Here is a 23,395-nt window from a genome sequence, read left to right on the forward strand (position 1 = left end):
CCCCCTTTGGCATGATTTCTTATATTGGCAATACCAAGGTACTCCTAATTCAAAAAAAGCAAAAGTAATTCCACTAAATATGGAAGTTTGTCAAAAAATAAACTGCAATGTTTGGATAAAAATAGAATCTAATTCACATCTTGTTTTTGGTGGACAAGACATTGTAGTGTAGGCCCTATATTAAAACAAGAAGCCTTGTTTAGGTTCAGTTTGTCTATTAATTAGTATAAATTAATACATATGTTTTCAATTTGTAGTGCAAGGAAGTGAAACGTACCACACAGAATTCCAATAAAGCAGGAACCCCCCCAACTCCAATTAAAGAAGTACAAGGGGACTCAGACAAACATCATGAGGTGGAGATGGATGCAAATACTGTATGTACCACACACATTGTTTAATATTGCTTACCATTATCTGTTAACAATATGAAAGTCATACTATGATGACTGTATCTGCTGAATGAATACTGTAGACTGTTATCATGCATGGTTCTAGAAGCTCAGATGTCTACATTGTTTTTTTATGTTGAATTGCCCTTTGGTTGTGCTTGCAGGATCATACGTACACTGGAAGCCCCAGGACAGGAAGAGAAAAACTTTTTGTGGCAGAGGAAAACTCGAGAAACTCGAAGTTTTTTCAAGAAGCTGAAAAATGCACTGAAACGAGAGAAGAGGGCTAAGACAACCTACCAAAAACAAGTGGAAGAGCTCTTTGAAAAGAACCTCATCAGTGCAGAAAATTGTTACGCACTGCGGTGCCTTGAAGGTACTATATTTATACACAGTTGACAAGAGGCATTTTCAGGCATACTAGTTATCCTCAGGGCATGAGTCTAGTCACAACAGTTCCACACCTAAAATATCACAAAGTGAACTGGTGTATTTGATAGGACTGTCTCTGATGATGGTATTTCTATAGAATGCCTGACTAAACTATAGCATGTGAAACAATTTTATGCTATGTCAAGAAGTTCCTGCTGAGTGAATTTGTAAATGTTCTTGTATCGCAGGTCTTGAAACACGACAACTGCGTGCACCTAGCGGACACTGCACTTGTTCAAGCTTATGTCATCACATATGTGCCACCTGTGTCCGTGAAAGAACCTGAAGAAGAGTGGTGAGGAGTTAGTGCATCTGGCCCATGACTATGACTTCTATAAATTGTCACCTGCAGTGGTGGGCACAGCTAACCAAAAACGTAGCGTCGATAACCACTAATCAGCTAACTATGTTTTATATTTTATCTTTTATGGTGCTAAGCCGGTAAACCGCCAAAAAAATATCGAAAGCTACAGCTAACCGCTAACTTTCAGTATTGTTTCTGGTACACTCTCAGCTACTAGCAAGCCAACTTTGAGTTTAAACACCGCCAACACTTCTGATAGAATCAAAGGCAATCACAAACCCAAACACACACACAAAAAAGGCATTTGCAAAACTGAAAAGTCTTTTTGTTAAGTTGGATTTGACAATTGTGTGATATAACTGCGAGCCAGTAGATGGCAGTGTTCTATGCATTTTGACCCATCTACCAGATGGCAGTGGGAATGGCACCCGGTTATAGCACACGGTTGTCGATCTGAATCACAACGTAACAAACAGACTTTTCGGTTTTGCAAATGCCTTTTTTATACAAATGAAAAAAATTGCATATTTTACAAAAGCACATTTATTTGTAAACACCAACATACACGTTACATTAACTTGTGTTGGTACATAGAATGAATGAGTCAATGAATCAGTGTGAATGGAGGCTCAGTTTACCCATAATCCCTTTGGGCATCTGTGTGTGCTAATGATAAAAATTTCTATCCGGATGATTTATAAATCAAAACCATAAGTGAAATCTGCTTTCCTTTTCAAGATGTCTGCCTCACGGTTGGACCACTGTATGCTGTGAAGGGAAACAACTTTTTTGCAATAGCAGGCCCATTCTGCTGGGGTAGAGTGCAGTTTAGCTCCTCTCAGCTGCCTCACTGGTGTAAAATACTTAGCAGACAAATGTTTTTCACTGTTGCTATCTAAAAAAAAAAAATGTTAGCGGTCTAAAAATTATCGGATCTAAATTTATCAGAAGCTAATTTGCCCCGTGATGGTTTTTGATGTTAGCTGAAAAGCTAATCCGCTAACAAAAAGTTAGCTTCACTAATTAGTGGTTAGCGGATTAGCAGAACTGTGCCCACCACTGGTCACCTGTAGTAGAAAATGTTATTACATACATTGCTGGTGAGTGTATTGGTGAAGTTTCCACACTGCTCGCTGTTCAGAAACAAATATACAGAAGGTGTAAAGTTATGCATAATTTAGAGAGAGGCCTTATCTATATTACACATGGGTTTCTGTTTTGCTGGAACCTCATTTCTGTATGTATCACAATTTTAAAAAAATATTACAAGATAGTTCAAGAATATTTTACGCACCTTGGCAAACTTTACCACTATGGTTTTGCTGACTTAAATAGAATTTAAAAATTTTATGCTCAAAATTGAAATTATCACTGTTTCAGGGTGGATGATTTGCAAACTGCTGAAGTGAGTCAAATGTGATGAATGTTGTGCAGTGCATGGTGGCCGGAACACTGCCACAACACCCTTCATACACTCTCCTGCTGCAAAAGCAGGAAGGCGGACTGGTAGTACCATCCTCAGGAACTGTGCAGATCCTTCAGCTGGCAGAGAACCATCTACGGCATCTATCTAAGTGTGACAACATCACAAATGCTTCTGTGCTGAGAGTGCAGAACCTGGTCCTGGCTGCAGGAGGCGCATCAGATGTCTTCTGCCAGGAAGAACACGGGAGGGAGACAACAGATGGCATTGACAATCATGATCGAGACCTTGTGAAGAAACTAGTAAAGGTATATGTGAACCTTCGTATACAGCGGCTTGTGCAGTTGTACAACGAGAAGAGGAAGCAACACATTGTTCGCCACATCTATCTGAAGACTGTAAAATTTTTTGGACAGTAACCACATGAGGGTGATTCTTAGACTACGGGCACTTATTATGTCCTTTGATCATATTGTATGAAGAACAGAAAAAAAGAGGAAATTTCACACTTTTATAGTTATCTTTACAATGAAAGTGTGTTAAGAAATTTGTTCTAGTAGTCTATGATGACTTTTTTCACCTTTTTTCAGCATCATTATATGCAAATATTGCCGTTTTGTGCTTGTCTCACACCCAGACTTTTGATCTTCAATGATAAAAATGAATGGTAAAGAAACGTTTTTTCTAATGTTTTAAAATATCTCTGAATAAAATATCAGTAAAATAATCAAAACATAATTGGGGTATTCAATGTCATACAACTGTTGTGATTTTTTTTAAACAAAATGTAGTTGTCCCACACTATTGCCGTAATTTCCACCACAACACTGTAATGTCCCTTTAAACAGTTTGTATGAAAGATTGTTTGGGTAGTTTCTATGGAGATAAACAGTGACATCAGAGCACATGCATATAGCGCCAAATCACAACAAACAGTTGCCCCAAGGCGCTTTATATTGTAAGGCAATGGTGTGGTGGAAATTACATTTACAAGGCCAATAGTGCCCGTAGTTAAAGAATCACCCATGAACTATGATCTCATATTAATATAACCGATCATCTCTTCGCTTCATGAGCAACACTTTTTCGTGCTGGGTGAAAAGAAAAGGAAAATCCCCCTGCCAAGAGTCTAGGTATCAACCGGTTGGCCCCTTACATTAAAAGCAGTGAGACGAGATACCGTGAATCTGACTTCAGAAATAAAATCCTTCATATTCCAAATGAGCCATGAAAATATGAATATTTAGAAGTGGAAAATGGCTTAAATCTACTGAGGAGATGGTCATCTTGCCCAATTTTGTCAGGAGCGAAAATGTGCAGTTTTATGCTAAAATCAGAGCCTTATAGCAGACAAGGACCAACAAATCTGAATAATAATCTGACCCCAAAATTTGAACCTGCGCATTTTAATTGACCCATACACAAGGTTTCATGACTTAAATGTGAATAACTGAGGAGAAATCAGCCAGAGTTGACTGATGACATGAGTTTTCTATTGACAGTGCAAGATACAAAGCCCCACTTTACACTCCATTTGCAGCCTTATAGGGAGAAAGGATCAACAGTTATCATAAATCTGACCTCAGAAATCGAATGTACGTATCTGAATTGACCTAAGCACAAAGTTTCACGTCTTAAATGTAAATAACGGCGGAGAAATTGGCCAGAGAATCGACAGTGATTACAAGCGCAAAGCACGCATTTTCCACTGATAGTGTGAGACCGCTACAGTGCTTCAACCTTTCAAGATGGCGGGGCCGCAATCTGCTAGGGGCAGGCCTGTTGTACAGCTCGACCCTATCTATGTAAATTTGTGCTTGTGTGGATTTGGGGAGCTTGGAGACATGTGATTTGATGAAACTGTTGTGAAAGTGTTGGAACACGGACCCACAACAGGGGGCGCAAATGAACGGACAATGGAGGAAGTCAAATAGCACTTTTACTGTTGTGAAATAAGAACAACAAGCACGACAGATTACAATAGAAAATAAAGTCAATTCACAAAGGTGTCATGTGGGCAGGCTCGAAGATAGAAGGCGTCTGTCCAAAGCAGAACCGGAACCACACGATTTCCTCCGCCACCGAACCCCGGGAATACTGGAGCCGCCAAGTCCCGAACTCCCAGGTGGCCACTGCCTCCGCTTGTCGGATCTGGTACTGCTGGCGAGGAACAAAAACAGTTAGATGTGGGTGCGTTTGCACCCAGCAACACGGATGGTGAAAAAAACCACCTCCACCTCTTGTCAGGAAAATGTGAGTACTTATCAAAAAGGGTTCAATACAGTCTCCAGCTGCAAGTACTCACCAACCACTGTCAAAACACAAGCAACAACGACACTGTCTGAAAGACAACACAACGGCTGAGTTCGTTACCTCCTCGGTAGAACGATATCTCGGCAAAGAGGTGGAGATGACGTCTTGCTGATATACCGATGCAGATCAGATGAGTGGTGACAGCTGTCATAGGTGATGAGTGTCAGCTGTCACCCCGGCTGCTCCTGTGAGGCGGCAGCGCCCTCTGGTGCCTGGAGCCCGCACTCTAGGCAGGGTGCCCTCTGGTGGTGGTGGGCCAGCAGTACCTCCTCTTCAGCGGCCCACACAACAGGACCCCCCCCTCAACGGGCGCCTCCTGGCGCCCGACCAGGCTTGTCCGGGTGGCGGCGGTAGAAATCGGCCAGGAGGGCCGGGTCCAGGATGAAGCTCCTCTTCACCCAGGAGCATTCTTCAGGTCCGTACCCCTCCCAGTCCACCAAATACTGGAAGCCCCGGCCCATCCTACGGACACCTAAGAGCCGGCGCACAGTCCAAGCCGGCTCGCCATCGATGATCCGGGCAGGAGGTGGTGCCGGACCCGGAGTACAGAGGGGTGAGGTGTGATGTGGCTTAATCTGGGACACATGGAAAACGGGATGGATCCGCAGTGAGGCCGGAAGCTGAAGCCTCACCACGGCTGGACTGATGACCTTGAGGATTTTAAACGGGCCAATGTACCGATCCTGCAGTTTTGGTGAGACCACTTGGAGGGGGATGTCCTTTGTTGACAACCACACTTCCTGCCCTGGCCGATACGCAGGGGCCGGGGTCCGCCGACGGTCTGCATGGGCTTTCGTCCTCATCCGGGCCCTCAGCAAAGCAGAACGGGTGGCACGCCACACCCGACGGCATTTCCATAGGTGGGCCTGGACCGAGGGCACACCGACCTCTCCCTCAACCACCGGAAACAAGGGAGGCTGGTACCCCAGACACACCTCAAAAGGGGAGAGGCCGGTGGCTGACGACACCTGGCTGTTATGGGCATACTCGATCCAGGCCAAATGGGTACTCCAGGCCGCCGGGTGCGCGGCCGTCACGCAACGCAGGGCCTGTTCCACCTCCTGATTGGCCCGTTCTGCTTGCCCGTTGGTCTGGGGATGGTACCCGGATGAGAGACTCACCGTGGCCCCCAGTTCCCGGCAGAAGCTCCTCCAGACTTGCGAGGAGAACTGGGGACCGCGATCGGAGACAATGTCTGTTGGAATGCCATGCAGCCGGACGACGTGGTGGACCAGGAGGTCCGCTGTCTCCTGGGCAGTCGGGAGCTTCGGGAGGGCCATGAAGTGGGCCGCCTTGGAGAATCGGTCCACTATCGTGAGGATGGTGGTGTTGCCCTGGGACGGTGGGAGGCCCGTGACAAAATCCAGGCCGATGTGGGACCAGGGGCGATGAGGCACGGGCAGCGGCTGGAGCAGTCCCGAAGCCCTGCGATGATCAGCCTTGCCCCTGGCGCAGGTGGTGCAGGCCTGGATATAGTCCCGGACGTCGGCCTCTAGGGACGCCCACCAGAAGCGCTGCCGGACAACTGCCACGGTTCTTCGCACCCCTGGATGACAGGAGAGCTTGGAGCCGTGACAGAAGTCCAGGACTGCAGCCCTAGCCTCTGGTGGGACGTAGAGTCTGTTCTTCGGTCCAGTTCCGGGGTCCGGGTTTCGTGCCAGGGCCTCCCGGACGGTTCTCTCTACGTCCCAGGTGAGGGTGGCCACGATAGTGGACTCCGGGATGATGGGTTCCGGTGGATTCGACAACTCCGTTTTGACTTCATCTTCATGTACCCGGGACAAGGCATCCGATCTCTGGTTTTTGGTCCCGGGACGGTAGGTGATCCGGAAGTCAAAACGGCCGAAGAACAGTGACCAGCGGGCTTGCCTGGGGTTCAGCCGCTTGGCGGTCCTGATATACTCCAGGTTCCGGTGGTCAGTGAAAACCGTGAATGGCACGGACGTTCCCTCCAACAGATGTCTCCACTCTTCTAGAGCCTCTTTCACCGCAAAGAGTTCTCGATTGCCGACGTCATAGTTCCGTTCGGCCGGGGTCAACCTGCGGGAAAAACAGGCACACGGGTGAAGGACCTTATCGGTCCTCCCGCTCTGGGAAAGCACAGCTCCTATCCCTGAGTCCGAGGCGTCCACTTCAACCACTAACTGGCGACTAGGATCAGGCTGCACCAGAACGGGTGCAGACGAGAAGCGCCGTTTCAACTCCTTGAACGCGGCATCGCAACGATCCGACCAGGTGAAGGGGACTTTTGGTGAGGTCAGGGCTGTCAGGGGGCTAACTACCTGACTGTAGCCCTTAATGAACCTCCTGTAGAAATTAGCAAAGCCGAGGAACTGTTGCAGCTTCCTACGGCTGGTGGGTTGGGGCCAGTCTCTCACCGCCGCGACCTTGGCCGGATCAGGAGCGACGGAGTTAGGGGAGATGATAAACCCCAGGAAGGACAAAGAAGTGCGGTGGAACTCGCACTTCTCGCCCTTCACAAACAGCCGGTTCTCCAACAACCGCTGCAGGACCTGACGTACATGCCGGACATGGGTCTCAGGATCCGGAGAAAAGATGAGTATATCGTCCAGATATACGAAGACGAATCGGTGCAGGAAATCCCGCAAGACATCATTAACTAATGCTTGGAACGTCGCGGGGGCGTTTGTAAGACCGAACGGCATGACCAGGTACTCAAAGTGACCTAAGGGGGTGTTAAATGCCGTCTTCCACTCGTCTCCCTTCCGGATCCGAACCAGGTGATACGCATTTCTAAGATCTAGCTTGGTGATTATTTGGGCTCCATGCAGGGGCGTGAACACTGAATCCAACAAGGGCAATGGGTATCGGTTATGAACCGTGATTTCGTTCAGCCCCCTGTAATCAATGCATGGACGTAGTCCGCCATCCTTTTTCCCCACAAAAAAGAAAACTGCACCCATCGGGGAGGTGGAATTCCGGATCAACCCGGCAGCTAATGAGTCCCGGATGTAGGTCTCCATTGATTCGCGCTCAGGTCGTGAGAGGTTGTACAGCCTGCTGGACGGAAACTCAACGCCTGGAACCAAATCAATGGCACAATCGTACGGGCGGTGCGGGGGAAGGGTGAGCGCCAGATCCTTGCTGAACACGTCCACAAGGTCATGGTACTCCACCGGCACTGTCCCGAGATTGGGCGGGACTCTGACCTCCTCCTTAGCCTGGGAACCGGGAGGAACCGAGGAACCTAAACATACCCGATGGCAGGTCTCGCTCCACTGAACCACTACCCCGGACGGCCAATCGATCCGGGGATTGTGTTTTAACATCCAGGGGAACCCTAGAATCACGCGGGAGGTGGCAGGAGTCACAAAAAACTCGATCTCCTCCCGGTGGTTTCCTGACACCACCAAAGTTACTGGTGGTGTCTTATGTGTGATCAAAGGGAGTAGGGAGCCATCTAGTGCCCGTACTTGCACAGGTGAAGTAAGTGCCACCAGAGGGAGCCCTGCCTCCCTAGCCCATTTGCTGTCTAGCAAATTCCCTTCAGAGCCCGTGTCCACCAGTGCTGGGGCCTGAAGGGTTAAATCCTCATAAAGGATTGTAACCGGGAGTCGTGTGGCAATATGGGTGTGTCCCATGTGAATGTCTTGGCCCACCCCTAGCCCAGTTTCTAGGGGTGGGCGTTGGTGTTTAACCGCTCGGGGCAGTCCCTCACCTGATGCTCTATCGAGCCACAAACAAAGCACGCTCCGCGGACCAGCCTCCTCTGTCTATCCGGGGGTCTAAATGTGGCCCTGCTCGTGTCCATAGCTTCATCAGCAGGGGGAGCTGTAACCGCACGGAGCGTAGGGGCTGTGGAGCGTGGGGAGGGCGGAGCTCGGTCGGAGCTGGAAGGGAGAGGCCTCGCGCTTCGTCTCGTTCCCGACGGCGTTCTTCTAACCGATTGTCTAATCGTATAACCAGATCAGTAAGCCCATCTAAGTCCCGCGGTTCGTCCTTAGCTACCAGGTGCTCCTTTAGGACCAACGAAGACGGCGCGGAGGGCAGTGCTATTCCAGCCGGACCTTGCAGCCGCGATGCGGAAGTCGACTGCATAAGCAGCTGCGCTCCGGCGCCCCTGTCTCATTGACAGCAGCACGGCTGAAGCGGTCTCTCCTCTATTTGGGTGATTGAACACTGTTCTGAACTCCCTCACAAACCCATCATATGTCTGAAGGAGCCGTGAATTTTGCTCCCAGAGCGCTGTAGCCCAAGCGCGTGCCTCACCGCGAAGCAGATTTATCACATAAGCTATTTTGCTGGCATCAGTCGCGTACATGACGGGACGTTGTGCGAAGACGAGCGAACACTGCATAAGAAAGTCCGCACACGTCTCCACACAACCCCCGTACGGCTCTGGAGGGCTTATGTATGCTTCCGGGGAAGGTGGGAGGGGTTGTTGAACGACCTGTGGAACGTCACTGTTACGCACAGGGTTGACAGGAGGGAGAGCCGCAGCAGCGCCCTGAGGGCGCGCTTCCACCTGCGCGGCGAGAGCCTCCACCCTGCGGTTAAGGAGGACGTTTTGCTCGGTCATTAAATCCAACCGAGCCGTGAAAGCGGTGAGGATTCGCTGCAACTCTCCGATCATTCCTCCTGCGGACGTCTGTGCGCCCTGTTCTTCCATTGGCCGTTCAACAGCCGGTTGACGCCCCTCGGGATCCATGACGTTGGCCGAGATATCCTGTTGTGAAAGTGTTGGAACATGGACCCACAACAGGGAGCGCAAATGAACGGACAATGGAGGAAGTCAAATAGCACTTTTACTGTTGTGAAATAAGCACAACAAGCACGACAGATTACAATAGAAAATAATAAAGTCAATTCACAAAGGTGTCATGTGGGCAGGCTCGAAGATAGAAGGCGTCTGTCCAAAGCAGAACCGGAACCACACGATTTCCTCCGCCACCGAACCCCGGGAATACTGGAGCCGCCAAGTCCCGAACTCCCAGGTGGCCACTGCCTCCGCTTGTCGGATCTGGTACTGCTGGCGAGGAACAAAAACAGTTAGATGTGGGTGCGTTTGCACCCAGCAACACGGATGGTGAAAAAAAACACCTCCACCTCTTGTCAGGAAAATGTGAGTACTTATCAAAAAGGGTTCAATACAGTCTCCAGCTGCAAGTACTCACCAACCACTGTCAAAACACAAGCAACAACGATACTGTCTGAAAGACAACACAACGGCTGAGTTCGTTACCTCCTCGGTAGAACGATATCTCGGCAAAGAGGTGGAGATGACGTCTTGCTGATATACCGATGCAGATCAGATGAGTGGTGACAGCTGTCATAGGTGATGAGTGTCAGCTGTCACCCCGGCTGCTCCGGTGAGGCGGCAGCGCCCTCTGGTGCCTGGAGCCCGCACTCCAGGCAGGGTGCCCTCTGGTGGTGGTGGGCCAGCAGTACCTCCTCTTCAGCGGCCCACACAACAGAAACAAGCTGGCAATCTTCTTTGTTGTCATGGCTCCGGATATCCAATATTCCACTCGGTTTGTTCAGTTCGAAATCAGTAATATTCTTTATCATTTAATTATTACCAAAAAAAAAAAAAAATATATATATATATATATATAAACAGTCTTTGTGTTTGAGGAAAATATGTATATATATATATATATATATTTTTTTTTATGTACATATTCAAGAATATTTTTGGACTGTTGAGAAATTATTTGACACAGACACTTAAAACTTATAAAATTGGAACTCTTCCATGTTTTACCTTAATTTGAATACAAGATATACAAAGATCTGAAAATATATTCATAAGGTGAAATGGGGCAAACCATTCTGGGCTTCCAGCTTCCTGTGGTAGTTTACCTCCTTGGCTCACAGGTCTTCGACATATGTCATGTTCCAGTTATCACAGAAGTGGGAGTGAGAATGACACCACACTGAGATAAATATGTTCCAGTTTCCACATAAGACCAACAGTCAGAAACTAAGCTAGATGCCTCCAGGGTTTTGGGGTATAGGGAGCTACAAAAACCATAGAGACCCCATGGAAGAGGACAGATGCCAGTGTCGTGGACTGATCGCTGCCCCTAGCCTTCACTGCGCATACGTCATTTTGGAGCGTCAGCCTTGTTTCTGCTTAAAACTGCACTCCAGTTATATATCTCAGCAAAAGATGTCTGAAGCTTTTGTACAACAATCAATTCCATGTAAATTCAGTATTATTTAATAATAAATTATAGAAAGTCCTAAAAATCACCTGAGATTATGAAGCCCGATGCATCTGACACTCTACACCTGAACCGATCAAAGGGAATAATAGGACTATTAACCATCAGATGACAAAGTAAAACCTCTTAAGTCATTGTAAAATCAGTTTTAAGCAGAAATGAGGCGATAATCTGTTAATTGCTGCTGATGCTCAGGAAAGGCGCATGTGCAGTGAAGGCAGGGGGACTGATCAGACGGGGGGGGCATCAGTGTAGCCTGTCATGATGATACATGCCCACAGACAGCACCAGAACAGGACTGTGTGCACCTTAGTAAATCTGACACAAAAAAGAAGTCCTTTAAAAACTACAGCTTTCACATCTGCTGATGCTCACAGCAGCCTTGGATTGTGAACGCAGGATGTGCAGTTTTTGAACGAGTTGAGGTGGACTTGCAAAGAAAATATACAGTCTTTCAGGGACACATAATGCAATGCACATTTAGAATAATTCCAGTCGTTCTGGTCTCATTGACGGCTTGGTTAACTGGAGTTAACATTAAAATTGGCATTGTTTTAACATAAGATTTAAGTGTTGAAAGACCAGTACTTGGAAAAGACAATACAACAAATTCACTAACAGAGTTTTAGATGTCATCAAACTTAACAAATGAACTTTATGAATTGAATCAAGTCCAACTTAACTCCTAATGACTCCTTAACTTTTCTTTTCTGCTCTGATTACTACAACAAAAAATCCAAACACTTACGTTGCTTTGGAAAGCTTTAAGAGACCAATTTACATGCAGCTGTTCACAGCTAAGTGAATGCAAGCTGAGACCATACGCAAGGAATTATGGGTCCTTGAAATAGGGAATTGAAACTTCCTATTTGTAACCGGAGAATTCCAACCTCTCAGTACCACTGGAATGCACCAATACTCTTTTGCTCTAGCTGCTCACTCCCTTTTGAAATAATTTTTCACAGCTTTCAGCATTTTTCCAGACATGCTCATGCTTCATTCATCAAATGAGCCTTTGAGAGGTCGTTTGTTTCCATCATGACTTTGGTGACCTTGGTGTTATCAGGTTTCATCTTGTCTTCAGGTCAACTTTCATTCTCCAGACCTTCCTTCTGTTGTGTTCCTCGTTTTCTTCACTTCATGTTGCTGTGTACATCAAAACTTAAGAGTTTTGATGGTGGAATTATTAGAGTGCACATCTGTATATTATGAAACCATTAAGCTCAAAAAGGCAACCTGTGCTACAACCCCTGGCAAAAATTATGGAATCACTGGCCTCGGAGGATGTTCATTCAGTTGTTTAATTTTGTAGAAAAAGCAGATCACAGACATGACACAAAACTAAAGTCATTTCAAATGGCAACTTTCTGGCTTTAAGAAACACTATAAGAAATCAAGAAAAAAATATTATGGCAGTCAGTAACGGTTACTTTTTTAGACCAAGCAGAGGAAAAAAATATGGAATCACTCAATTCTGAGGAAAAAATTATGGAATCACCCTGTAAATTTTCATCCTCAAAACTAACACCTGCATCAAATCAGATCTGCTCGTTGACATTGACCCTGTGCCATGACATTGACCCTACGTGTCTTCTTGCAAGGAATGTTTTCGCAGTTTTTGCTCTATGGCAAGATGCATTATCATCTTGAAAAATGATTTCATCATCCCCAAACATCCTTTCAATTGTCCAAAATATCAACGTAAACTTGTGCATTTATTGATGATGTAATGACAGCCATCTCCCCAGTGCCTTTACCTGACATGCAGCCCCATATCATCAATGACTGTGGAAATGTACATGTTCTCTTCAGGCAGTCATCTTTATAAATCTCATTGGAACGGCACCAAACAAAAGTTCCAGCGTCATCACCTTCCCCAATGCAGATTCGAGATTCAGCACTGAATATGACTTTCATCCAGTCATCCACAGTCCACGATTGCTTTTCCTTAGCCCATTGTAACCTTGTTTTTTTCTGTTTAGGTGTTAATGATGGCTTTCGTTTAGTTTTTCTGTATGTAAATCCCATTTTCATTAGGCGGTTTCTTACAGTTCGGTCACAGACGTTGACTCCAGTTTCCTCCCATTCGTTCCTCATTTGTTTTGTTGTGCATTTTTCGATTTTTGAGACATATTGCTTTAAGTTTTCTGTCTTGATGCTTTGATGTCTTCCTTGGTCTACCAGTATGTTTGCCTTTAACAACCTTCTCATGTTTGTATTTGGTCCAGAGTTTAGACACAGCTGACTGTGAACAACCAACATCTTTTGCAGCATTGCATGATGATTTACTCTCTTTTAAGAGTTTGATAATCCTCTCCTTTGTGTTCACTCCTTTTTAGATGCAGACTAAGGAGCAGATCTGATATGATGCAGGTGTTAGTTTTGGGGATGAAAATTTACAGGGTGATTCCATAATTTTTTCCTCAGAATTGAGTGATTCCATATTTTTTTCCTCTGCTTGATCTAAAAAAGTAACCATTACTGACTGCCACAATCTTTTTTCTTGATTTCTTATAGTGTTTCTTAAAGCCAGAAAGTTGCCATTTGAAATTACTTTAGTTTTGTGTCATGTCTGTGATCTGCTTTTTTTCTACAAAATTAAACAACTGAATGAACATCCTCCGAGGCCAGTGAGTCCATAATTTTTGCCAGGGGTTGTACAAATAAGTGAGCACATTTCTGCAAATCATGGAACTTTAGCTACATGGGTACACTTAAAGGAAAATACAGGTCACGATTGACATAACAAGGAATCAAATAGTGGAATTATAAAAACTTCCATCTTTTATGCTCTGCAAGACATTTTATCTGTTTGATGATCAGCTTCCACTATATACTTGGAAACTATGGTTTCATCATTCAAAGAAACACGTGCCTACAAATGTAACAGTGTTTACACACATTGCATTTTAGCATTATGTAGAAAAGCTTCTACACTTAATAGCATTTTTCCCTTTACAAGCATCTTTGTGTTATAGTTGAACTTTCAAACAGGCAGAGAGGAAAATATCTGGAATTGGCGATTGCCTATTAAAAGTCATTGCATTGTGTGTGATTTTAGTGGCGAGGTTTCAGACTGTTATGTTGTTACCGATCAAGATTTTCTTTCTCTTCACATTTTTGTTTCTTTGGCGATGCAGATTCATGCCTTCTCTTATGATCAGCAATATGTATGGGCCAACATTTCACAAGAAAAATGACTAACACTTTCCCACCTTGAGCAGCAGGGGAGCTATGTGAGGATGCACTTCATCAGCTTCAGTTCTGCTTTCAGCACAGTCATCCAGGACAGAGTTCAGGACTTAGCTTAGCTGGCTTAGGACTTTCACAAGCCTCCCACTGCAGCAAAAACTTTTTGACTAATCGCTTACAGACAGAGTAGGCCCCTATGTCTCCTCCACCCTAAAGCTATGGTCACATTACCTGTGACAAGCACTTGGCTTTTTGACTTGATGTGCATTCCCAGAGCATGCACTAGTGGTGTGCGATACTGCAAGATTTGGCATTGATCCGATATCACGTAAATGCAGAGCCAGTATCGCAGTTACAGATACTGATTGTGATACTTTTAATAATTAAGGTGGATCTATCAAATTACTAAATCTGAATGAATTGTCATGACCTTTAAGTGTTTTTGTGATTTTTCCTTTGGATTATTAATTAGTTAAAACCCGGGACAGATATTGGGCATATACATATTCTATTTCTACCTCATTTCCTATGCCTTGTACTGTTACAAGTATTATTATTATTGCTTATCCTTGCACAAGCTGTTCGATGAACATTTTCCTCTACTTGCACCCACCTTTGTGTGTTGTCTTAAGAGCTTACGTAACATGTGAATTTCTCCTCTGTGAGATCAATAAAGTTTTATCTATCTAACTATCTGTCTATCTATTTTGGCCCGGCCTAGGTGGCAGCAGAGCAATCTTTATCTCTTGCTGCTGCAAAATGCCCAGTCTGATTGAAAATGAAAAGCAAGTCGCCGCTTTACTGCTGTCACTTGAAGCTAATGTGACCACAGGGTCATACTTAACACTGGTGTCCTGCAGGGCTGTGTGCTGAGCCCCCTTCTGTATGCTCTTTACACATGATTGTTTTCTCTCCCATTCTATCAACACCATTGTCAAGTTTGCAGATGATATGACTGTGGCTGGATGAAGTCCAAATGAGTGTATGGATCTAATCTAATAACTGCATGTTATTAAAAATAAATTTTATCACATGATGCAGTAAATGAACTTTGGAGTATACGATTCCAAATCACACCAGGTTAACAGCTGTGATGATAGTCGGTATAATCATTAATTTTATGATTTCGTTTTCAACCTTCGTACTTAACTCCAGAGGAACCAGTTGAGCCGGTGTCTGTGTCCCCGCCCGCTCGGCGTGTTCCGGAGAGTAAAACAGTAACCACTAGTTCGTTGATTGACAGTCAGTTTGTGTCTCAGGAAGCGCACATCACACATCACCGCGTCGTTTTTCACGTTGACGAATAATTTCAGAAATTTGAGTCAAGATGCCTGTAAGTATTAATTCATTTTTTTTTCCTTTTAGGCAGAACAGCTAAGAATTTTTTTTTACAAAAACTTTTTAAAAGCTTTGACAGAAATTTTGTCAAATACTATTGTGAATAAAAAAACTATTGGCGCTATATGTAATTAGAAAGTGAAGCTCAGTGTGTATGCCTGATTTGATATCTTTCTGCCTGAATGTTAAATACGTTGTTTTCTGAGGGTCGCTGGTTTCCTGGACGTGTCTGGGCATGTCGCCTTATTAGCAGTTCAGTCATCAGACCTGTAGGGGGCGGTAAAGGGACACGCTATGAAGCGATTACAAATGAGTCATTCAATCACCAAACGGGTTCGAAAATTATTCTGCATTTGAAATATAAAATACGGAATCACCACCACACACAGGTGTTCACCGAGCTTTGTTGCTTTGTTGTAAATACATCACAGACTGTTGGAACAAGTTTTCAACAGATGAACATTCTAGATTCCTGAAACACTTCAAACTATATTAGTTACAGTTATTGTCATATTTATTTTAAGATCTGGTAGAAGAAAAAAAAAGTGGAATCACTGTTCAGGAAACAAATACGAAATCATAAACAACTTGTTTATGTCTAAAGTCTCCGCACCTACAGATTGATTTACATTTTACACTTGTATTTTTTATAGAAATACTGATTACAAGTTGTCTATCGTTTCTTCTACTTTGCAAAAATATGCCATTGAAGAAAGAAGACTCCACGGTCTATAGCACTTTTCATCTAGCAGACGCTCAAAGCGCTTTACAATGATGCGTCACATTTACTTACTTTTACAGGTGGGTGGACTGAGACAGTATAGATTGGGTTGTTGAACACAAAAATGTGAAACATGTTGATCAATATTTCCTAGAGCCCGAGATGACCCCTTCAGATGTCTTTTTTTTTATCCACAGCCCAAAGATATCCAGTTTACTGCCATATAAGAGAAAATAAGATAGTAAAACAAACCAGAAAATATTCACATGTAAGAAGCTGAAATCAAAGATTTTTTTTTAAATACTCTAAATGATTATCAAAATAGTTGTCAGTTAATCACTGATTAATTGCTGCTGCTTTAGCAAACTGTTGGTTTGCACCAGCAATGTTTGTTAATCCCTTAAAGCCCTACCTTAGTTCCGCCGACAAAGAAGAATAACTGATTATTTTTAACAAATTATTTAAATGCATTGAGGTCAAACTCTTATGGCTGAAACAAATTCAAGCAACAGTGTTCAGGCTTTAGGGGTGTTTATGAACAGAAATGGAATATAGCATTCATAACCATCTGTTCATTTGTGTTTAGTTACCTGAAACAATGAGTCAATGTGTTTTCATAAATTTAAGATGAGCCCTTCGAATCTGTATGGGAGCGGACCCCCACATTTTGGCCACCACGCTAATACAGTAGCCCTAAAGGGACATACTTGTTCCACCTGTCACATTTTGCAGTGCAGCTGCAAGTCTTTAGAAAATACATAAGAAATCGGTGGGTACTCCCCTATACACAGTCTACTGGTTGCTAGTGCAGGTTAAGTTTGAGAGCCCTCATTTTTGTGAAAAGGAGAAGCATTCATGTTGCTTATCACAAGAGAAGGCCCTTGCAGCAAAAACGTGAAGGGAAATTAACAATGCAATCTGCACATTCACCACTAGATGGCAATAAGTCAGGTATGAATGTTGAAATCACTCTTGTCCATTGCAGTTGAATCAAGATCTGATGCATCCCACTTGGGCAGAGGAGAGGAGAAGACACAAGAAGAAGAGGATTGTCCAGAGCCCGAACTCCTACTTTATGGATGTTAAATGTCCAGGTATGAACGTGTGCTGCTGCCTCAGACTGCACCTGCGCACACAGCATTTTCCAGACTGACTTTTACAATTGATTTGTCTTCACACGCTGCCCAGGTTGCTACAGGATCACGACCATCTTCAGCCATGCTCAGGCAGTCGTACCCTGTGCAGGCTGTTCTGTAATCCTCTGTCAGCCAGCAGGTGGAAAATGCAGACTGACTGCAGGTGAGCAACATGCTGCAGGCATGAATAACTGTAGGCGTGCTTCTTTCTCAATAGCCAAATAAAGTCTGTCATGTTTCTTCGTTCTCCCAGAAAGACTATAAAAGTAATGATTCCCCCCCATTATTATTTTCCATTTCTGACTTCCACACTGACCTGTAACATTTTTGTCCATATAGGTTGTGCCTTCAGGAAGAAATATTCTTGAGCAGGAATGTCCGAAAACACAAGCATAATTGTGACCGCGGATGGATGAGTGAACCTCTCTCCATGATTCTACTTTCTAATTTGTTTTCACACTTCAAAGTGTATCCTTAATAAGGAACTGCATTGTGAAGTGAAAATACACTGCTCCAGTTGTATTTAGAGGATGACAGAAGAGCAGCAAACAGGAACACAACATCCCGTTTGGCCCAGCATGACGTGCATGCTTATTACACTGATGTGATTAAATCACTTGATGTGGGGTCATTTTGTGTCAGCAAGATGCATAAAATGTCAAGTTTTGATTTCTGTAACATATGTATTCAGCTGACATGGAAAGGGATGATAAAAATAAAAAAAATTAAAAAACGTCAATCAAAAGTGAGGACTTCTCATGTATGAGCTGCAAAAATAAAAATTGATTTTAAAAATGTGTCATCTGTGCTCTTTGGTCTTCCAAAAGAAAACGCAACTTCTTAGTTCTTACATGCCCAACACACACTATGCAAGGACAGTTAAGAAAACATTGCTCATCCAGTGGTTTGGCAGTTAGCCGACTCAAATAATTGCAAATGCGCATATTAAATGTGGGCTACATTATGGCACAATGAAATTACGCAGAGTGTCTGTTAACTGGTCAAAAGTTCCATCTACACCAGAGGTCGCCAACCCTGCTCCTGGAGATCACCTGTCAGACATTCAGGTGTGCTCAGCCAGTTAAGCAGTGAGAAACACCAGAGTCCATTTATCAGATGTATTTTCAGCATGCAGACTTCAGAAAGATGGAACTGGAGCACTGACTCATCCCTTGATGAGCACCACCATCTCCAAATTGGTCAAACTGCAGAGTCAAGCGCCAGTGTCAACAAATGCCAGCGTCAAGTGCAATGATCTACAATGCTAAAACTGACTCAACCAGTTTGTTTACCCATTTAGCGTTGTACTATTTCTGTTCATCTGTCTATGGCTTATGCAAGCATCTGCGCTGCTGTGAAAATGCAGTGTAGCTGTACATGTTATGGTTTGAACTGAAGCTTGTGAAATGAATGTCTTTACACTGTGTATACAGTGTAAAGACATTTATATGCACACTTGTATATACAGTACATACAAGTGTAAACACATCAGATCTCATTGGGGAAAAAAAGTCATGCAGGTTATGTTTCCTGACAGACCGGGTAATCTGTTAGGAATGAAAGGCTGCAACATCAGTTGATGGAAATTAAAATTATCAACCTACAGAGTGCTGAATTCAAAGGCATCCTGAAAATCAAAGCAAAAAATGATGTGGCAGGCTCGTCCATTTTGCTAAAAGTTCATTGCAGCAACTCAAAAATGGTACTCAGATTTATTTTTTGGCCCCCATGTGCTTGGATGAATGCCTGAAAAAGTCAGGGCATGCTCCAAATGAAGCAACAGATGGTGTCCTGGGGGGATCTCAGATCTTCACCAGGGCATCACTTAGCTTCTGGACAGTCTGAGGTGCAGCCTGGTGGTGTCAGATGGACAGAAACAATGTCCTAGAGGTGTTCGATTGGATTTAGATCTGGCGATGGTGTGGGCCAGTCAAAGGTATCAATTCTTTATCCTCCAGGAACTGCCTGCATACTCCTCCTTGCAGAAAGGAGCAGAAATCAGTCCTGCTGATGGGTTAAGGACCTTCTACAGCCCTGTGTGGCATTCTTGGAGTAACTGCTTGTCTTCTAGAATCTCCTCCATGCGCTACCTAAAGGCTGTGCTGGAAGACACAGCAAACCTTCTGGCAACGGTACGTTAGTCCATCCTGGAGGAGTTGGACTACCTGTGCAACCTCTGTAGGATCCAGATACCGCACCATGCTATCAGTAGTGACACTGACACCAGCCAAATGCAAAACTAGTGAACAATCAAAGATGGGGGGGAAATGTCAGTGGCCTCATATCAAACCATTCCTGTTTTGGGTGTCATCTCATTGTTGTCCCTCTACTGCACCTGTCGTTAATTTCATTAACACCAACCGAGCTGAAACTGATTAACAACTCCTCTGCTACTTAACTGACCAAATCAATATCCCATACATTTAACAGATTGATGCTATACTGTGATTAAAAAGTGTTCCTTTAATTTTTTTGAGTAGTGTGTACACACACACACACGTATATAGATAGATAATAAAGGAAAACTAAAGGAATGACTGCTTAACAAAGGCAATTGTGAATACAACAGTAAGAAATGTAGTTTAAATATGATTTATTTTTTTCTCTCCACATTTCTGAAGTTTTGTCATTGAGTTGGATCTAAACTAATTTAGTTACATACTTCCTGTTCCAAATAAGCAAAACTGATTCACAGATTTATAAAATTTTAAAAGCATGGTCCAACTTTTAAGCATTACCTCATAACTCACTGGATGCTGTTAAGCTTATACTGCACACAGCAAGTTAGTGTTGTTCTGTCTTCAACTAGTTAAGTCAAGATAAGAAAATGTACTTTAACAAATGCATTTGTAGTAAGTACTATTTGTGTATTTATTTTCATGTAAGAAATTTATGTACTGCTTCATTGTACAGTGACTGATGTGCATCAGTTGGCACTGTCTGGGAGCACTTCTAGGCCAGTTCTGTGAAGGTGGGTGACTCCACCTGGTGGCATGAGATACAGTAGAAGCAGCGAGTCCTGTGGTTCTCTTTTATCTCTCTCTCTCTCACACACACGGAAAACACCAGGTGGTCAGGTGCCCCTCAGGAGAAGGTAGGTGACCCCTGATCTGCACACACATCACACCCGCTCAGCCTCAGCGAGTGCAAACCAACAGTCCTGTAATAAATACAGACTTCACAGTTTGCAGCTCTCAACTTGGCCAATAGACTGTTGCTTGATAATTGTATTGGATTATGTTGTAATATTTTCTGTTTCTCTACATTTGTGAGGTGGACAAAACAGTAGAAAGGACTTATTTTTATATTTTAAATGTATGCACCAACAGATACTTTTGTTCAAAGCCACTTACAACAGAGGGATAAATGTATTACTGTTTAATAAAGTCAACATACAAACCACTGAGAAGCAATGTGAATCAAATCGATGTATTTGGCGTATTTTTTTATTGCAGTGCTGTTGCATTGCTCATCATTACACTGTACAGAAAGTTTTCTTTTTTTTGGTAGATGTTTTTTTTCTGGTCAGTAAATGACAAGTTCTGCACAACTGCTTCTATCAAACTAGAAGTAAAAAAAAAAAAAAAAAAAAATACGTGTACAGACTGTACACAGAAAGCCTCCAGGATCATCACAGATTAGCAAAGTGTTACTTTCTCATTTATGACAGGATTGTTTTATTTTAGCCTGCATATTTAAGGAATTGTTTCCATAAGGCCACAAGTTCAACATTTTTTATAAAACTAATGGATTTAGACTGCTGGGATAGGCTCCAGCACCCCCGTGACCCTTAGCTGGAGTAAGTGGTTGAAGATGCGTGAGTTTGTGATTAATGGATTTAGGATGATAGTGCACAATCAGTACACTGCCCACTAACTCCATTTTACCACTGGGTGGCGCTTCAGAGTTAAAAGATGGAGGCCAATGTGCACTTCATGGAGTCAAAAGTGGTTAAGTCATTAAATTTAAACTTGTGGGGCATATTAATTACCAGCTCTTTCCAAATAAGTGGTCAAAATATTACTGGGGTGAAGGTGCAGTCATCAGTGGGGAAATAAAGGAACATGTTTGAAATTACTGTCATCTTTAAAATGTTGTGCCTTATGGAGAGGAAGTAAGGAGCAAGAGACAAGCATCAAGTTAATCAGCCTTTACAAAAGGGTGTAAAGGTTCGACAGCTGGAAACGTGGAATAAAGTCGAACAGGAACGGAATGTTAGGCGACGTCTCATCCTGTCAATCATCTCGCCTGAATCTTTACAAGCTGTTCAGTTCCTGCAGGGTCTGATTCAAGACTTGATGGATGCCCAGATTCTCTTCTTTGGCAGATGATAGTTTTTCTAAAGAGGGGGGAAAAGTGACATGGTAAATCCTCGGCCGTCGCAAGATAACACCACTAAGACAAACCTGATGTCATTAAGGAATCGTTTTCTTTCACTGACTCAAACAGCATCTTTAACAACACACAAAATTTTCACTGGTAAGTGAACACATGTTTTGCATAACTACTTTGGTTACATTGTGCCACATGCAGAACAAAAACAAAAAAAAAACCCCACACAGCAGTGCCGTGCACGCATGAACTGGCTGCCTGTTAGTGGCACAAAGCATACAGGCTCCTGACAGGACTTTGTGTCAGTGTGGAGTCACTCTGTGAATGATCAGTGCACACTGTGTCCAAAAACAAATGGTGACTATTATATTAGTTCCCACGAGAAAAACAGCAAGACAATCTCACCTTGTATAATTTAAGGTCAATAATTAGAAGGTCAGTGTGCAATTCCAAAAAAAAAAAAAAGTCAAATTTATAACTCCAAAAATGAAAAGCATTCAAATGTATGCATTTATTTTTTTCTATTTTACACAAAGCTTTATCCACAGTGATTAAGCAATAACACAGAAGCAAAAGCTGAAAAGGAAGAATTTTTTTTCCCCTTTGCACATACAAGCTACAGAGTGGGCCCAAAATCTGCAGACAGAGAGGAATGAGGAGGAGAAATGGGGGGGGGCTGGGAGCATCTAGAGAGATGTCATGTCATTGAGGGCATGGTCCAGCTCCTCACTAATTGCTTTGTACTTCAGCTTCTGAGCATACAATTCATCTGGAGGTCAGAGGTCGACATGAAGTACAGGCAGGTGTCAAGGACAGCAGCAACACAAACAAGCCAAAAGCAAAGAAATACAGGAGAGAGGTGGAGGTAAAAAGCAGAGGGAGGAAGGAGAAGACAAAACAGTAGGTCAGACATTTTAAAGATGCAGAAATGCTTGAAAGCAAAAAAAGAATGATGCATGTTTATATTTACTGGTAGAACTTTGTGCATTATTCCTCCAATGAAATTCTAAAAAAAACTGTTCCAACAACTATGAATTTAGCTACCATGAGCACATTTTGTCCATCTCTGTATCTATCCTTCAGAAAACATACTTTCTGCTGATATGTGCCTGCACTGCACAGTTTACTTAGGTTTGGCCACAGAACAGTGTCATTAGAAAATATTGTGTTGAGAAACAGAACTACAGATCTGAGATCTGTGTAAATAATTACATATGTCTAATTTAAAATGTCAAACTTATGACTAAATTTAGCAATCAATCACAAGAAACCAGATTAAATTCATGTCAAAGAGACAGATCCTGCTGCTGACAGGTGTAATGATTTTCTGCACTCTGTGTTCCAAACAGGACATTTTAAAACAGGTGACGACAAATGATCTGGTACCTTCCAGGTCATCAATGGACTTTTCCAGTTTGGCCACAGTTCTCTCTGCAAACTCTGCGCGGGTTTCAGCCTGGAAACAACAAACATCAGAAATGAGCACATTTAACTCAGTGTTTGATTTTAAAAGCCACTTTGTTCTGTGAGATGTAACATCGTGAACTCAACTTCCAGGATGGCTTGGAACCCGTGGGCCACTGTGGTTTTAAAGGACTTACAAGAACAGATGTGTTGTAACTCT

The 23,395-nt window shown here is 43.5% G+C and overlaps 2 protein-coding genes and 1 long non-coding RNA gene across 6 annotated transcripts in view; 2 read left to right on the forward strand and 1 right to left on the reverse strand.

Annotated features, from left to right (window-relative positions):
- Window positions 1-255: 255 nt before the first annotated feature.
- Window positions 256-3,028, forward strand: LOC117519527. Its single transcript, XR_004563328.1, has 4 exons — window positions 256-377; window positions 557-768; window positions 1,013-1,119; window positions 2,509-3,028. It is a non-coding gene; the product is annotated as an uncharacterized LOC117519527 (long non-coding RNA).
- A 12,401-nt stretch (window positions 3,029-15,429) lies between these two features.
- Window positions 15,430-18,113, forward strand: LOC117518580 (40S ribosomal protein S27-like). The gene is made up of 4 exons (XM_034179744.1): window positions 15,430-15,577; window positions 17,289-17,397; window positions 17,492-17,602; window positions 17,779-18,113. The coding sequence occupies exons 1-4, from the start codon at window positions 15,572-15,574 to the stop codon at window positions 17,805-17,807; spliced, it is 255 nt and encodes an 84-aa protein (XP_034035635.1). The 5' UTR covers window positions 15,430-15,571; the 3' UTR covers window positions 17,808-18,113.
- Window positions 18,114-20,854: 2,741 nt separating this feature from the next.
- Window positions 20,855-23,395, reverse strand: part of tpm4a (tropomyosin 4a) — an 82,683-nt gene continuing 80,142 nt past the window's right edge. For 2 of the 4 annotated variants that reach the window (XM_034179740.1, XM_034179742.1), the window contains 2 exons: window positions 23,158-23,227; window positions 20,855-21,778 (listed from right to left, as the gene is read on the reverse strand). In XM_034179740.1, the coding sequence (XP_034035631.1) occupies window positions 21,696-21,778; window positions 23,158-23,227 (153 nt within the window). In that variant the 3' untranslated portion in view covers window positions 20,855-21,695. Of the gene's footprint in view, window positions 21,779-22,384; window positions 22,541-23,157; window positions 23,228-23,395 lie in introns of those variants that run through there. The other 2 variants (XM_034179741.1, XM_034179743.1) reach the window with 1 other exon arrangement.

The sequence above is a fragment of the Thalassophryne amazonica genome, chromosome 10 (assembly GCF_902500255.1).
Source record: "Thalassophryne amazonica chromosome 10, fThaAma1.1, whole genome shotgun sequence".
Taxonomy (NCBI): domain Eukaryota; kingdom Metazoa; phylum Chordata; class Actinopteri; order Batrachoidiformes; family Batrachoididae; genus Thalassophryne; species Thalassophryne amazonica.

Bases quoted from the DNA above. Each gene is read 5' to 3' on its own strand.
- LOC117518580 (XM_034179744.1), top strand. The intron at 17,398-17,491 runs GTATGAACGTGT...CACGCTGCCCAG, and splicing joins TATGGATGTTAAATGTCCAG to GTTGCTACAGGATCACGACC. The intron at 17,603-17,778 runs GTGAGCAACATG...TTGTCCATATAG, and splicing joins AAAATGCAGACTGACTGCAG to GTTGTGCCTTCAGGAAGAAA.